Genomic DNA, 15,354 nt, shown 5'->3' with positions numbered 1-15,354 from the left:
TTTCCAAGAGCCTTGTGTCTTATCCACGCCTATGACTTCTCCCTGAGCCCTGAGATGATTGCCCCTTGGCTCCACACACACAAGTTACTGTCCTACTTTTTGCCTTTAATGTGAAGATTGTTATGCAGTCTTCTCTGAAGGAGATACTTGTTTGTCATCCACCAATTCAGCAGTCTTATACCTTCCAGAAGCAACAAATACACAAACAGATGCACACAAATGTATATTAAAATTACAGAAGAGGCTCCTGTTTCACTTTTTCTCAAGTCCACAGGTCTCTTCATTTGTTCACAGTGATTCTTTGCCATAAGAAGGCAGTAGGTCATATAGCTAAACTTCTGATATTAGTCCACAGCAAGCTCTTAGTGAATGTGGTAACAGATTTGTAAGCTCACACAATGTTATCCATCCTGCCTGCTGATATCTATCTTCTTTTCACCATCTCTTACCCCCCCAACATCTCTCTTGGCCAGCAAACGTAGGTGGGAAAAACAAAAGCTAGCAACCTTTTCTCCCTCCCATCTAAAGTGAGCTAATACAGAGCCCAGTATCTTCACTAGAAGCTGCACTTCTAGTCTAGTATGAAGCATGTTCCTTCTCTACCCTTTCTTTCCCCTCTTGGGAAAAAATCCCTACCCTATACTTTTTTTTAAAGTTCCAAACAGTAGTCATGGCACTTGAGATAACAAGCGGTTGACAGCTTGCTTGTAAGTGCTGCACTGACTGAACTGAAGGACATAGATGTTCTAAGATCTTGCTATAATACAAAGACAAGGCACCACCAGCAAAGTAAGATACCTTATGCTTCTGAATAGAGGCTGTAATCTGGCTGACATCTTTCCCTAATGTTGTCGTTCTTGCTAGCTTCCATTTTTCAGAGATCCACGATTCTTCCTCTTTGCAGTCACGGAAGAATTCAAAAAGCTTCAAAGCCTCTTCTAGTTGAGATTTTCTGAAACAAAGAAACAAACAGTATATCTCAGTCACAATTAGGATCCCATGGAGACAATGGTAGCCTAATCAAAGAAGAATTTAGAAAATCCAGAATTTGAATGTCTTTAATTTCTCTTTGTCATAGACTAGTTTATTTATGGAAGAAGACAAAGGACACAAAATTACATTTCCCTTTTCCTCTGAGAGATGAGGAGATATCCACATGCTATTCAGACTTCACATACAGCAAGTCATAATAAATGCTGAGAATGAAGCTATTCATCTATGAAAGTGAGTGATCTCTTTCAGTCAACGGCAATCAAGACACTCAAGTTGCTTGTGTTATGTCTCTATAAATGGAGAAATGAAAAATTTCAAATGCTGGGAAGGTGTTTCTTCTGATTAAGGGAGTGGCTGGCCATCCTAATCAGGAAGAACAGAGCCATAAGCACAGCCCTACCGTGACTTGCTCAGAGCTGTAAGGTTCTGATACAGCTGACGAAGCATCTGAACTTTTGCATAAAGCACTTCTGGTTTAACTGTGCTGTCCTTGCTGATTTCTGCTGTCCTCCGGGTGATGTGTGTCAATCTATCATCATAGGAAGAGATCTGCGAGTCAACCAAGTTGTGCTTCTGCAACAAATCTACTACTTCCAGGAGCTGCTTCCCACAGTCCTGGGAATTCACTAGCACCTGCAAACAAAACAAAAGGCATTGGCAGAGAATGCATCCAGGGGCTTAGTACAAAGAAATCAGTTGAAAGGTTCCTGTTGACTCTCATAGCTTCTAAATGTGAAAGAATGGTATCAGCTAGGTAAAGCTGAAAAGCTGCCTAATTAGAGCAATCATACTTTTCTTTCAATTTCACAAGCTAATGGCAACAATCCAGAGTTTCTACCTACTGCAGTGCAAGTAATGGTCTCTTCAAATACGCACCTGTTTTCACATCTAAGTTATTTTTACTGATTAATCACTCAAGGTCTCAGAATTCATAGGTGCAAGGAATAGCCCTTTGCTATACACCCATCTGTAGGCAGACTGATTCACAGTCTGTGTTTGGAGAATTCTACAATACCCCATTTCATGGTATGATTGGACTGCAATGTTTCTTTGTTTCAGGAACTTACTTGCCTTTGCTATCTAAATAATGAAACTAAGTATTTCATAGCATTTAATTGGTGGCTGATGAAGGTAGCAAGTGCTTAAAAGTCTGTCTTCTTTCTAATTGTTATCAATGTATACCATTATTAATTCTATTGTAGGATGTTATCTTTCATTACCAATCTTCTCCCATATACTCAGGCTATCCCGGTTCCAACATTACCACCATTAGGTGTTCTTTGCTTGCTAACACTAGGACAGAAAGATTCATAACTTACAGATAGCTCTTATCTTTAATTTGAAATTCACAACGTCATATAACATGTTGACTCTTTCAATTCAGGTACAAGGCAACCTGTAGTCGTAAGGATTTTTTGCCTTTAAATAAGACAAGGCAAGAGCAAAGAATGTATATATACTTCCTGCCATTACAAAATCAATACGAAACCAGTTATTTCCTATGCTAAAGAGAAGACTTTGGGCTCTGGCATTCTGGTAACACTTGGAAATTCTTGCTAAAAGCAATCACTGTGCATTTACAATGGAACTTTTCTCTCTCACAAGTTTAGATACTTGAAAGCCAGACATATGGCTGAGCTAGTCCCCACCTGTATAATCACTGGAGTACTTTCAGAAGGTAATTAAGAAGAATTATGTGGAGTGGGAACAGGAGGATGTTTTATTCCCCTTTTGCTTTTACACTTCTAAATTTAAGTGATATTATTTCCCATCTTTATTTTACTCCATAACTTGAACCTGTAATGCACTCCCTGTAATACGATACCTGGCTTTCTGATTAGGGAGAGGCCCTGTAGCAAAGCCTGTTTTTTCTCATGTAGTTACCTGCAATGATGAACTGAAATGCACAGTCAGGCATCTAAGTAAAAATGGTGTATTTTTCCCATAGGTGATAGACTTATCCTCTGTTGGCACCAGGGAGTCCTTAGAACATGGCGGGGGGGTTAGGGACACACACTGGTAGCAGTGCAAGCTGTGTGCTGGTGGAGAGGGCTCAGTACCTGCAGCTCTTTCAGCTCCTCTGTAATGGCATCGATGTCCCTCAGAAGGACCAGAATTTCCTGCATTGTACCCAGGCACTGTTGTCGTCTCTGCAGCTGATCCAGAAGATCCTGCCATTGCTTTGAAATGCTGTTTTGCCTACAAAGGAAGGGAGAGAAATGACCGATTTGGGCCAAAGGCTTTGGGCAGCACTGGGAGATTCCCAGTGCTTGCAGGTTTAGGGGAGCTAAAGGAACACACACAACTCTTGCCACTAGTGCAAGAGGACAGACCACGACCACAAAACAGGTCAAAGCAATGTTGTTCTCCAATTAGCATGATCATGGAGAGGAATTTTGACTAGCACATCAACTGTCATTGACTTTTATTAATTTAGACATTGTTTTGTATGGATCCTCATACCTGACACCCTACATTGCTTTCATTTGATAGAATGGAAAGGCTTGGGAAAAAAAGTAGTCATCTTTAAATGGCTGCTTAAAGTAAAAAATTAATCTAAACCATATCATGAGTCACAATCTGATCTCATAAAGAGTTTGGTTTACTCTTTTATAACTGTTTTTCTTACTTTTCCCACAGGTTTCTGATTTGTCTGAACTTAGAAAAGCATTGAAATACCACAAGAGAAGCTATTTCTATGGCATTCTTAGCCATTCCCAAATCAGGCTATATTGATAATCAGAGAAGTCATAATTTCTCAAGATTTGCTCCAAACTGGAATCAATCTGAGAAGACTTTGTGCCTTAACTAGTCTGTATCTCCCCAAACTACACACTGAAAAAGAAATGTGTTGATTTGGAAAAAAAATTAACCCTGTAAGCATTTTTGATGGAAGATAGAATTTTTGGCAGAACAAGTATTTTCATATATAATCAAAATATCTTAAAACTATTTTTCACCAGAAATCAGTCTCAGGTTTTGACCATTCAAGAAAAAAAATTAAAATTTTAAAGAAGATGAAGCATTTGTCCTATCTGTTAAAACTGTTCACAGGTAGAAGAAATTCCTGCTGGTTCTATTCATGAGGAGCAGAGCTACGATTCATAGCTACAATTCATTTTCTTCCACCACACCACAGAATTTCGACCAATTACAACCTCCATCACTACACTGTCTCATGACCGTCACTCACTTCTTCATGATTTGATCTTTGCCGTGATAGTTCTCCTGGCTGATGACTGTGGCCATTTCGTCCAAAGCTGTGAAGCGTTCCCTCCTGGGGAGTACATCTGCCACAATGGCTTCCAGCTTCTTACTGGCAGCTTCCATCCTGTCTGCGCTCTCCGGCCAGAAGTCCTGCTTCCCAATCACTTTCCTCATGTCTTCCAAGTAGGACTCGCGCAGGGCTGCCTTCTTCAGGAACCTCTGGGCTAACTGTTCCAGCCTTTCTAGCCTCAGCATCTCCTCTTGCAGTGCTTTTCCCCGGTTGTGCTCTGCCTTTTCCAGGATAATCCAGTGCTTTTCCACATCCTGCAGTGTCCTCCCCTCTGGGGGCAAGTATGGCCGTTGGTTGTTGGCTCTCTGCTTGGTCCTGATGTTGAAGAGATGAGCTTCAATCATGCCCTTCTCTTGATATTTGGGGGGTTTCTCCACTGTGCGGAAGGTCTTGAAGTTGGCCATGAAGAGCCACATTTCCTGAAGAGAGTTGGGGAAGTGACGGTCATCCAGTTCTTTCACCTTCTGTTTAATCCATTTCAGGAGGTCAGAGACCATCTGCTCATATAGAAGCTTCAAGTCATCTATCTCCTTCAGGAAGAACACGATCTGTGATGGGAATATGAAGTTACAAGCCACATAAGAAGCGGAATGAAGCAAGGTGGGTGAACAGAAAAGAAAACGTCTTCATAAACCAAGCTTAGGATTCAAATAGTTGAACGTGTGTCAGGAGAATAGTATTTAACAAGCAGGTTGCCACAATCATCATATTTTATACCAACGTGGTGATAGCTGTCACATCTGAGGCCAGGTGAAATCCTAGAATAACCTTCCATAAAACACAGATAAATAATTACTAATTTTCCAAGTCCAGGACATTTATCTGTTTCATTTGTGGTCTGACCTGCCTCTATTTCAAGTTCAGGTAAACACTGGAACAAACATTTAGAATGAAATCCATGACAAAATAAGAAGTGTTAGAATGAAATCATCCTTTCTTTCCAATTTACATTTTTTTTCCATGTTTGCCTTTTTACTTTGTATTATATTTTTTTTCCTTGCCCTAACTTAGTAGCCCTCCTGCAGATGTCAGGTTTAATGCTGAACAACGTTGTCTGCCGCTATCATTCCCCTGAGCCCGCCTGCTCCAGCCAGGCAGATTAGTAAGGGAGGTGGCACTGAGCAAAGACCCAATCCCTGCAAGTGGTAATCTGCTTTTACCTACCAGAAAGCGCACTTGGCAATGAATAAGTGTCACAGTGTTGGAAGAGGAGTAAAACAGCACCGACCTTTAGTGCAGGAAAAGCAGCCCGTGACATCAGGGCTCCCTTCTGTATTTTCTGCCATCGTACCCAGTTCTCGCTGAAAGATCCTAGCAAATGCATGGTCATCTCAACATGGGAGGGGGAAAGGAGATTTACCTCCGCAAGCTGATTCTCTCTGCCATCCTGGTCACACACTTAGTCTGAACTCAAAGGCTTCCTTGACACATTCAGGCTTCCCTCCCCAATCCTATTAGTAAATTCAGAGCTGCCTATTTGAGGGGACTAAGGACATGAAGAGATTAACATCTGTTTTGTTGTCCTTCTGAATGTCTGTGTGTGTCAGAGATGCAGGAAGACAGGAATGCAATATTAGAGACAGGCTAAAAATAGGGTAGGAGGCAAAGAGAGAAAAAGAAGGTAAGTGGAAAGAGAGAAAAGAAAGAATAAATATACCCATACAAAATTGAAAAGACAGTGGAGTACAACAAGAACTGAAGAAGGACAGAGTGAGAAATACTCTTTCTGGTTTTTCCCATAATGTAGAAGTTATGGCCTATTCGATCCTTGTAGTTCCTCTAATCCATGTTTGCTGACTCAAGGACTATTTCAGGTTTATCAGAAGAAAAATAATGTCTCCTGGCCAAAATCCAGCAACTCACGTGTAGACCAGTCAAATCCTACTGCCCACTTGCCTTACTGATGCTGAGTCTTTGACTGAATTCCAGGTCCTGCTATCTAATGCTTCTTCTCTTCAGAGAATGTCACTGTTATACATGTTTTGGGATCATCTTGTTCTTCTCCCAGACTACTTTGTTAGCTGAGCAAGCCCTGCTTTGCAACAGCTTTTCACCTTGCCACCACCAGGGAAGGCTTAGTTTGGATTTTTGTGCTTCCCATTGAGCAATATATTCCCCCTCTCAACTGCACAGGCAGTTCCCTGAGTCCAGATGTTCACTTAGAACACATCCTGGGTGTGTACGTTTTCTGTGGGCTATTTGTTTTGTATCTTTGACAAAGCCAGAATAGATTATTCTGAATGTTGAAAAGAAATTCCCCCTAAGGAAAGTGGTCTTCAGTGGAACAATTACAACATTGCTTCAGTTTTCCATCAACAGGATGCAAGTAGTTTTTAATATAAGTCATGATTGTATGCGAGACAAAATATATGTGGAAACTGAAAAAAATTTTTTTAGCTTTGGGTCTCTCCCGTGCCCCCCAGGAGTGTTTCCCCTTCTTTTGTACTCCCTTGTTTTTCATGTCTTTCCCCCCTGGCCCCATTTTGCACTTTGCACCTGACTAAGAAGTTATGAAGAAAGGATGAGGATTTTCACAGAAAATAAAAATCCAAAGTAGTCTCATAGAATAAGGGATCACCTTTCCTATTCAATCAGAAAATTGTTGACTAGGTCTGCTTTTGCCTAGCAGTAATCCTCCCAAGACTGATGAGATCTGTATGCCTCAAGCCCCCTTGGAGCCCCATCAGTTCTCAAACAGAAGCTGTGAGGTCAAAAAGGGATTCATTTTCAGTGAGATAAATGCAGTCCCCTTTAGAGATCAGAGAGTCTACAGACACTTCTCAAGATTCAAGTGACAATAAAAGCTATTTCAACTGGCTGTGCCATTTGATTCAGTTCAAATGTCCTGGAAGCTGAACTTGGACAAAAAAATCCAAAACATTTCCAACATAAATTTAGCTTTACGTATTTAACTTTTAACTTCTGAAGATAGCAATGCACTTACTTTGGCAAGTCGCTTTTGTATTGTCTGGCCTTGTCTAAGTCTGGAGAAGTAGTGGTAATAGAGTGACACATAAGTCATGATGGATCTCTCATCTGGGTAGGGTACAGCCACATCCTCAGCATCAAGCAGTTTGCTGATTCCTAGCTCTTTCTCAGCAACATCAAAGGCGTTGTTCAGGTTTTTGATGGGCTGGTCTTGCCGCAGTAAGCTATAGTTGATAAGATCAGGCCTGGGCAAGGAGAAGAACAAAGCGTGGAAAGGAAGATTTATGTGTGTCATAAATTCTTCCAGATTATAAACAATAAACTGTTTGTAAGACTAAGGAATGTGACATTAATGCTAAAATTACTCTGTCTGACCCTGAGCCTCATTCAAGAGCATTGCCCCTTGCCTATGTAGCAGGAAGAAAATTGTCCCTTATGAAATTGAAGTACCAGCCCCAGCAAATCTCTGTCCTTCACTTCTTTTGCCTCTTCACTGGTGGGTGAAAACCAAAGCCCACTAGAGAGGCAATTCTGAAAAGGGAGGTGAATCCCAGCTGGGAAAGTTACAGGATCCCACCATGGTATGCTGCCAGAAGATGTTAATGGGAGAAGAAATGTTCAAGGTTGTCCCAGGTGGTTTCTCTCTACTGCCTTGGGCTGTTTTCTTCACACTTTTTCAGAGGGCCAGAGAAGGGAGAAAGAAAGAGTCTGAGAGGTTGGTTATTCGGTTACAACTGAACCAGAAGGTATACATGTTCACAAAGTTCATACAACAGAACCAGTCTCTAAAATAATAACTTTTGAAAAAGAGCAATGGGAACGTGACTGAGGGGCTAAGACCAAATAATGGGCAACTTTGTTCAGATGTGTGATATTCCCTTGGAAATTCGATTTTATGCCCAACTAAAGGAACTACCAAGCAGGAGCTTTTGGTCCTTCCTTCCTCAGAGAGAGAATATCCATTTAAGAAAGGAGTCTCCAGTGAGAAAGGGCAAAGAGAGAATTTGACAGTTTCTTGACAAATACTTGTAATTCAGACCCTGGAACAACTTGTGCCGGAGCTAGAAACAGCAATGAGCAACTCCTCCTGAACTGACCCATCAGATCTTACCTGTGAGCATGTATGAGTGCATTGAAGGCCAGCCCATCACTCCAGCTTTTGGAGAAATCCTTCACATTCACATTGGAATAGCTGGCAGTTTTATGCTGACACCAGAGTAATAAGGCTTCATTGGCAAATAGAACATCAGCTTTGCCTCCAAATTCTTCCTGTGAAGCGAGAAGGGGAAAGAAAAATCAGGGTGAACAATATATGGAAGTAGCATCAGTGGGTTTACACTTATGTTCCCAAAGATCACTTTGTATTATTTCTGCCCTATTCACAAATCCCCTCAAAGTCATGACTTGCAGATTGTATCTGCCATGAAGGTAGAAAGATTTCACATGAAAGTAGAAGTTTTTTTTAAAGTAAAAGTGAATTGAACGAACTCAGAAATTATAACATGAAATGCAGGTGTTAAGGAGTTTTAATATATTTCTTTTCTGCAAAGTTTGTAGAAATCAAGTGGAAAGCAAAGCTCAGTTTATCTGCTTCCTTATCTGTGAACTAGAACTCAGAAACAAAATATAATGTATCCAGGTCTAATGTTAGAAATTACTAACTTTGATTTAATAATACCTTTGTAGAATCTTATCTTTCATGTACTCAGAGTACATGTTATGTAATTTTAAAAAGAATACTTTTCTTCAGGGAAAGAGCAAAGGAGCAGCATGCAGTTCAAATCTAGAGAGAACTGTCTTCAGAGAAATTCTTCCTGGAGCCAAAAGCCAGTCAAAAGTTTATGGAAGAGAGTGAGGAACATGATTATCCTATCTGTCTCCAAGTTACTGTTTTCTGTCTCTTTGAGAAAATATAAAATTGATTCAATTGCTTTTAGAGATTGTTGGTTGAGTAACTGGGTAATATTATAAGATCTACATGATCAAAATGGTTGGGAAACATCATCAAAATGGGTCTTGCCAGCCTGAAGCCCTACAAAGTCTCTGAAACACTCTTATCAGGCAAAAAGACAAAGACGCTGTTTTACCTTATCAAGTTTGATAGATGAAATCTGAAATCGAAGTATAATGATCCAGATAAGTCCCAGGATTAAGGTTCTGTCACCATCTACGATATTCTCAGGACCAATCACTTTTACTTGTACCTGCTAATAAAGCAATATCCATTCAGCATAGAAGTACTCATGTCGAGCTCTCTGAAGGAGATATCTGTGTTACAAGCTGTTATCAAAGAGGGTGTTCAGGCTGTTTTCTTAAGGAAACTGGTTTTAGGTGATATCTTCATTTTTCTGTATACCTGCGAGCTCCCATGTTCACCCTAGCTCTCACATGCACCAAGGATGAGTTTCAGCAAAAGCCTGGCAAAGGGATGGTGGTCTCAAAGATTTGAAGTTCCTCTATGGGTTTTGAAAACCGGTGGTTAAGGAGAGGAAAGAAACACAATTCAGTGCTCCTTTCCTCCAAAGAAGTGATGGCAGGGCAAACTCAGAGACCATCTCCTTTGTCTGGTCTCCAGCCAGCTAGTCAGCTTCTGGGCTCACCAAACAGTACAGACATCCTACTGAACAAGCCATGACTGTCTTCTCCACTATTACTTGAGCAGCAAGCAGGTTGTAGTTCATGCCAACAAGGCAGTATCTCTTCAAGAATTCTGAGCACACTATACTGGCTCCTGCTATCTGCATGATCCCCTCTCTGGAGGCTGGACTCATATGACAAGTGATGGTTGGGTGGTCCAGCTGGCAGAGCCTGGATGTGCACGTACCACTGGGCCTTACACGGTGCGTACCCTTAGCAGGCATGTTTTAGATGGAGCCCTGTGCTGTATTGCATTTGTTTTGTAATTAGCAAAAATCCAGACATTATATAATTTCCCACGTCTACTGCAATGAAACCCTTCTGCTCCTTTGGAATTCATAGCACAGAGTTTTGCGTGATGATTTTCCAGAGAGGTCTACAGTAAAAGGCTTGCTTGGAAAAGAAAAAAACCCCTTACATACTACTTTGTAGCTGAAATGAGGATGCACAACTGCAATAAATAAAACCACTGCAATGACTTGCAACTGTTAGAATCAGAGATCTAAAAATATCCATTTTTATACCAGCTAGCTTCAACCTTTGCCTAATGGTGTTTGCTCTCCCCCAACATCTGGGAAAACATAGCATCTAGAAAGATATAGAAATGCAGTACATTTTCATTTAGGTGTGACTTGTTCTGGGGGAGCATTAGCTCTTTCTAAGTCATGTTACTCAAATAACAAAGAAATTCAAATCTGATTACTTTTTTTTCTTTTAATAAAACCCCTGGCCTGTCTTCAAAGAATATCTTGTTGTGTATTAGAGGGGAAAATTATAAAGAACATAATACTATAATTAGTAACATACATAAGATGTTGCAATCTCTAATAGCAATGTTAACTGACCTTGGATTTCAGAAATGTGATGGCTTTGCTATTGTTCTCTAGAAAATGCACTCTCATCTTTCCCCGGTTTGGTCTGGGCAAAGCTTCTCCAGAGAGCAGCTCCAGGAGTTGCATGAGAGAGATGCCATCCTTCAAGTCTGTGTAAATATCTTCTATCACAACCTTTACCTGCAAAGACCAGTCAGACAATACAGGCTCTGGCTGAACACATGGCCCACAGAACCCTCTACTTCCAATACTAAACAAACAGCACTTTCTTGCTGTTTCACTGAGTCTTCTGTAAGTCAGTGCATATATGCAAAAAGTGATTAATCTTAATTCACAAAAAATGGATTTGCAGGAGGACTGACATTATTTATGAAAGTAGGCTGAAGTAAAAAACCCAACAACTCACAACTGCGCAAATAAAGAAAAAAGCAGGAGATTTTGAAAGATAAAAAAAAGTCAACATTTTCAAAATCAAACATTTTGGCAGTGCTGACATTTTTTATTTCAGTTCAAATGAATCTTTTCAACTTTTTATTCTGAGCAATGCATTTCATTTTAAAATTGAGCTGATAATCCCATTCAATGACTCTGGTTTTACTCTACAGTCTCAGCCAAGTCTGTTACATCCTGCTTAGACCTGTGCTACCACCCAAAGTCTCTCTATTTTTAGCCAGAGACTCACACTAAGCAAAAGATTAAGATCTTTTACAAAAATGTATTTCATTGCTGCCAGTAGTGAGGTCACGCAGTGCTTAGGTGATACAACATGACATAGTGTGTACTCTGACCTAACAAGAACTTGCCTTGGGCGTTTCCTTTTGGCCTTATGCCACTAGCCATCAAGAAGTGACATTAAAACCATACCACACACCCAACAATAATTTACTGTGATTCTGAAATCACAGTAAATAATCTTTTTGTCTTCAGAAAAAAAAAAAATAGTCTGAAGTTAAGTAGTAGCTTTTTTAATTCAGAGAATAGTTACATGTAGGGGAAAAAAAGGACAAGTAACAGACATGCGCTTTTTCATTCTTGACCAATTATTAATCAGTTTAACAGATATTTTTTATCCAGAGAAAGAAGAAAACACTGAAAGTGTAAAAGCAACTCAGAAAGACTGTAAGTCTGTACTGTGTGTGGAACAAGAATTCACAACTTTCTCTGACTGATTATCTCCATGAAAAACTCCTTGTTTAGTTGCCAACTTTATTTCTTTTTGCATATTAAATAAACTTAAAATTCTGCCTACAGTATATTACCATAAAAAAAAGTTCTGTGTCACTCTATAAGTGAAGAATAGTTCCATTTATATTTGTAAAGACAAAGCCTTCATATATCTGCTTTATGACTTACCCAGCAATAGTTTTAATAGCTTTGTTGCATCATTCTTCTCATAAAGATACCAATCACAGATTGCTTAACTAATTCAATCTAATAGCATCCTTAGTGCTAGACTTAAAGTAGTCAACAGTGCAACTAAGAATACTGCAGTGTCCTGTAGTATGATCCAATCAAGTTGAAGTGTGTGTTGAAAAGCTGAGACTACATTGCTGAGAAGACCTAGATAAGCGGTCAGTCTCTGCATGATTTCTTACCGTATATGGTTTGGAAAGCTCTCACAGGCTTTTTTCCCCATGCTTTTATGATACATGAACAAGTACTGTGCAGGAAGTTAAGACTGACATTTTAATCTTTGAACTTGAAGGTAGCTTTAAAATGAGAAAGTATATGTATTTATCTGTAGCTAAACAGAAATAATTTTCTACACCATAAAAACCTACCCTTCTGCAGGTGGCAAAATGAGAATGTGTTTTGCAGTTCTCTCATGGTAAGAAAAATAAATTTTAAAGTTTGTGCTCTTAGGCTGCCTTTGCACCAATCACCAGCTTAAAACATTACACTGAAAAAATTGCATCTAGTACTGAAACATCATATAACAGTGATGAGCTAGAATGGAACCAAGAGGCCTGGTCCTGCTTGGTGGCATCAAGGTCCATTTTCATTAATATCAATTACAGACTCTAGAAAAGGGAATTGGTTTTGGATCATGTAATACCCTACTGTGACACAGCTACATCCTTAGTGCCTGAAGTGAGTTTATCTGCAGTAAGTCTGGAGACTTTTGGAATATGGTGGAATTACCTTGCACACACAAATCAACTGTACACTAGCTCTGAAGTTTTTTGGAAGTCTGAGACTTACTGAAAACAAGCTGGTCTGTATTTGCATGGTAGTATGCCTGAAACTGCTAGACTTAAGGCAACTTTTTCAGAGCCATTGAGCAGCAGCTCAAGCTGGACTGATTAGACAAAGCAGAAAGTCTTAAATTTTGGCTCTGCAATTAAGAATTGAGCATTGTTTGGGGAAATCCAGACATCTGCAGATACTTTACTTACAGGAAAAAGAAGAGCAAATAAAGATCTTCCTCTGAGATGATCACCAAGTTACAGTGGACATCACAATATGACAGGGTTATGTAGTCAACCAAACTGAACCCCAGTTTCAGGGAAGAATGGTAACATGGGCGATGGGGACAGATGTAAGGTAAAAGATACAGGCTGGAGCATTCTGGTTAATCAAAGCCTTTCTTGCTTGCATGTATGTGTAATGACAACACTCAGCAAAAATGTGTAAATAATAATATAAAAAAAAGAATGCAGTGGGTGAAATAAAGTAAATAAAAGCCAGAAAAAAATCCCGAAATTGATGGAGCTACCTACATTATTCCTGAAGAAGATATTGTTCATCCAGTTGGTGAAGGTTTTCTTTTGCATGGACATACGCTGCTCCTGCAGCTTTTTGATGTGATCTTTTTCATATTCGGTACCCATGGTCACCTAGGAAGTCAGAAACTCCAGTGAGGTGCTCAGTGCTGAAGAGATCTGCCCGGCCAGCTACAAAAAGCAATAACGTGCCCAGTATATGTATGGAACCCAGCCCCAAGAAGTACGAGTTTCAATACCCTGCCCAGTATATTACTGTAATTTCCTTTTGCTTGTACTTTGCACTTTAATTTCACTCGACTTTATTTTTAACTTAATTTACTTCTCCCTTTTAAAATGCATCTGTAGTTTCAGGATGAAAATGTGATAAGTATCTGTGCAGATTTACTTTCTTTCTTTCAGTGTCTCCCAAATCACTTGATCCCATGAGGAGCACCATAATCTGAAAGCTGTCAATAACTTTCTTGGGTGTGCTGGAAGCATATGACAGAGAACTGATCTTAGACCCTGTCAGAAAAAGGCATCTGCAAATCACTCCAATGAAGTGCTTGAAAGTGTGTTATGTTCTCTGAGGACTGGTTGAGATGCTGCTGTTGGCCTTCAGACCACAGTAGTTCCAACAGAAATCAAATAGCTGTTTAGAAAGGAAGTGGAACTAACTTGGTTCTTTCATGAGTTCAGTTTTTGCATATCTGTCATTGTAAGGATGTGACACAGGTCCATAATCACATGGACAAGGTCCTAGACTGGGAGTCAGGAAGCGTTATTCCTCTTCCTCAGGCTGTCACAGACTTCTCTGCCTCATCCATATCAGTGAAATATCAGGCTTGTAATTCAATACAGCATCCAAGCTGAACATTTATGAATATTAGAAAGAAGCAGTCTTCCCTTTAGGGTCTGCAACACCATAAACCGGATTTAAGCTCAACTGAACAACTCTTCTAGAGTCATTTGGCTTATGGTATAAATCTGTAACAGCAGTGACCTTGCTGTTATGAAGGCAAGAGAATCACTTAAAAAAAAATAATAATAATAAAAAAATCAGTGTAAGATCCATAGCTACAGATACCTTTAGTGACCAAACATCATCTGCTTGGACTATTGCCATAATTATAAGTATTACCTGGATATCAGCCTAGCTGCAAAACCAAGAAACCTGTTGTAGTGGTGGAAGAGGAGAGAGGTGTCTGCTGCTGTCAACCCACTGCAAAGAGAGAAGGGAATGAAAAATTAAAACCTCTGACAAACTGCGGAGTTGTGGAGCAGGGTGACCTGCTTCCCAAATATTCTGTGTCCATTTTGTGAAGGCCCAGTTCTGAGCTCTTCTGGGCTCTGTGGCCTTCTAATTCATAAAACATAAATTACTGAAAGAAAACATTATCTGTCCTTGTGTGAGAAGACAGCAATGTGGAACTAGCAACAGCAGCCACTGCAAATGGAAAGTTGCTTGCCTGATACTTTTCTGTGCTCTAATAAATATGAAGAATTTTGCCATTTTACAAGATGAAAAGGTGCAAGAAGTGCAGAAGCAATGATTTGTTACTGCCTTTTTTTTTTTTTTTTTTTTTGGCAGCTGTTTCTTAACCCCCAGTGCTTGACTTCTGCAAAACAGGGACAGCATTGAAGCCTGAGAGTTCAGCGACAACACAGGGAAGGATGACAACCATAGATGAAAGCCTTATAAAAATAAGAACTTAGCAAAGTTTGAAATAAAACTATTAAGAAGATTCTCACAATATTTTCTTATCTTTTAGGCTAGTTCAGCACTGCCTACTTTCTCTATGGGGACAGCAGATATTCAAAGAATTGCCTTTCCCTGCCAGAGGGGTGATATTAACTCACTCCCATGTAATAAACCCCATATAGTTAACCCATATCATAATGCCATTTCTGAATTTGCCAAATGGTTTTCAGAATGTCTGTGGGCTCCTTTTTTTTAAAAGGGTTGTTATTCAAGCACTGC

At 39.8% G+C, this 15,354-nt stretch overlaps 1 protein-coding gene across 1 annotated transcript in view; it reads right to left on the bottom strand.

Annotated features, from left to right (window-relative positions):
• Positions 1-13,499, bottom strand: part of SPTBN5 (spectrin beta, non-erythrocytic 5) — a 98,762-nt gene extending 85,263 nt beyond the window's left edge. Inside the window, exons 1-9 of the mRNA XM_049825339.1 lie at positions 13,389-13,499; positions 10,681-10,848; positions 9,286-9,405; positions 8,310-8,467; positions 7,215-7,443; positions 4,187-4,818; positions 3,054-3,192; positions 1,394-1,626; positions 799-952 (exon numbers count right to left, since the gene is read on the bottom strand). Of these exons, the coding sequence (XP_049681296.1) occupies positions 799-952; positions 1,394-1,626; positions 3,054-3,192; positions 4,187-4,818; positions 7,215-7,443; positions 8,310-8,467; positions 9,286-9,405; positions 10,681-10,848; positions 13,389-13,499 (1,944 nt within the window). The remainder of the gene's footprint in view (positions 1-798; positions 953-1,393; positions 1,627-3,053; positions 3,193-4,186; positions 4,819-7,214; positions 7,444-8,309; positions 8,468-9,285; positions 9,406-10,680; positions 10,849-13,388) is intronic.
• Positions 13,500-15,354: the final 1,855 nt, after the last annotated feature.

This window comes from Accipiter gentilis, chromosome 22, assembly GCF_929443795.1.
Source record: "Accipiter gentilis chromosome 22, bAccGen1.1, whole genome shotgun sequence".
Taxonomy (NCBI): domain Eukaryota; kingdom Metazoa; phylum Chordata; class Aves; order Accipitriformes; family Accipitridae; genus Astur; species Astur gentilis.
This window is presented reverse-complemented; position numbering and strand designations above follow the sequence as displayed.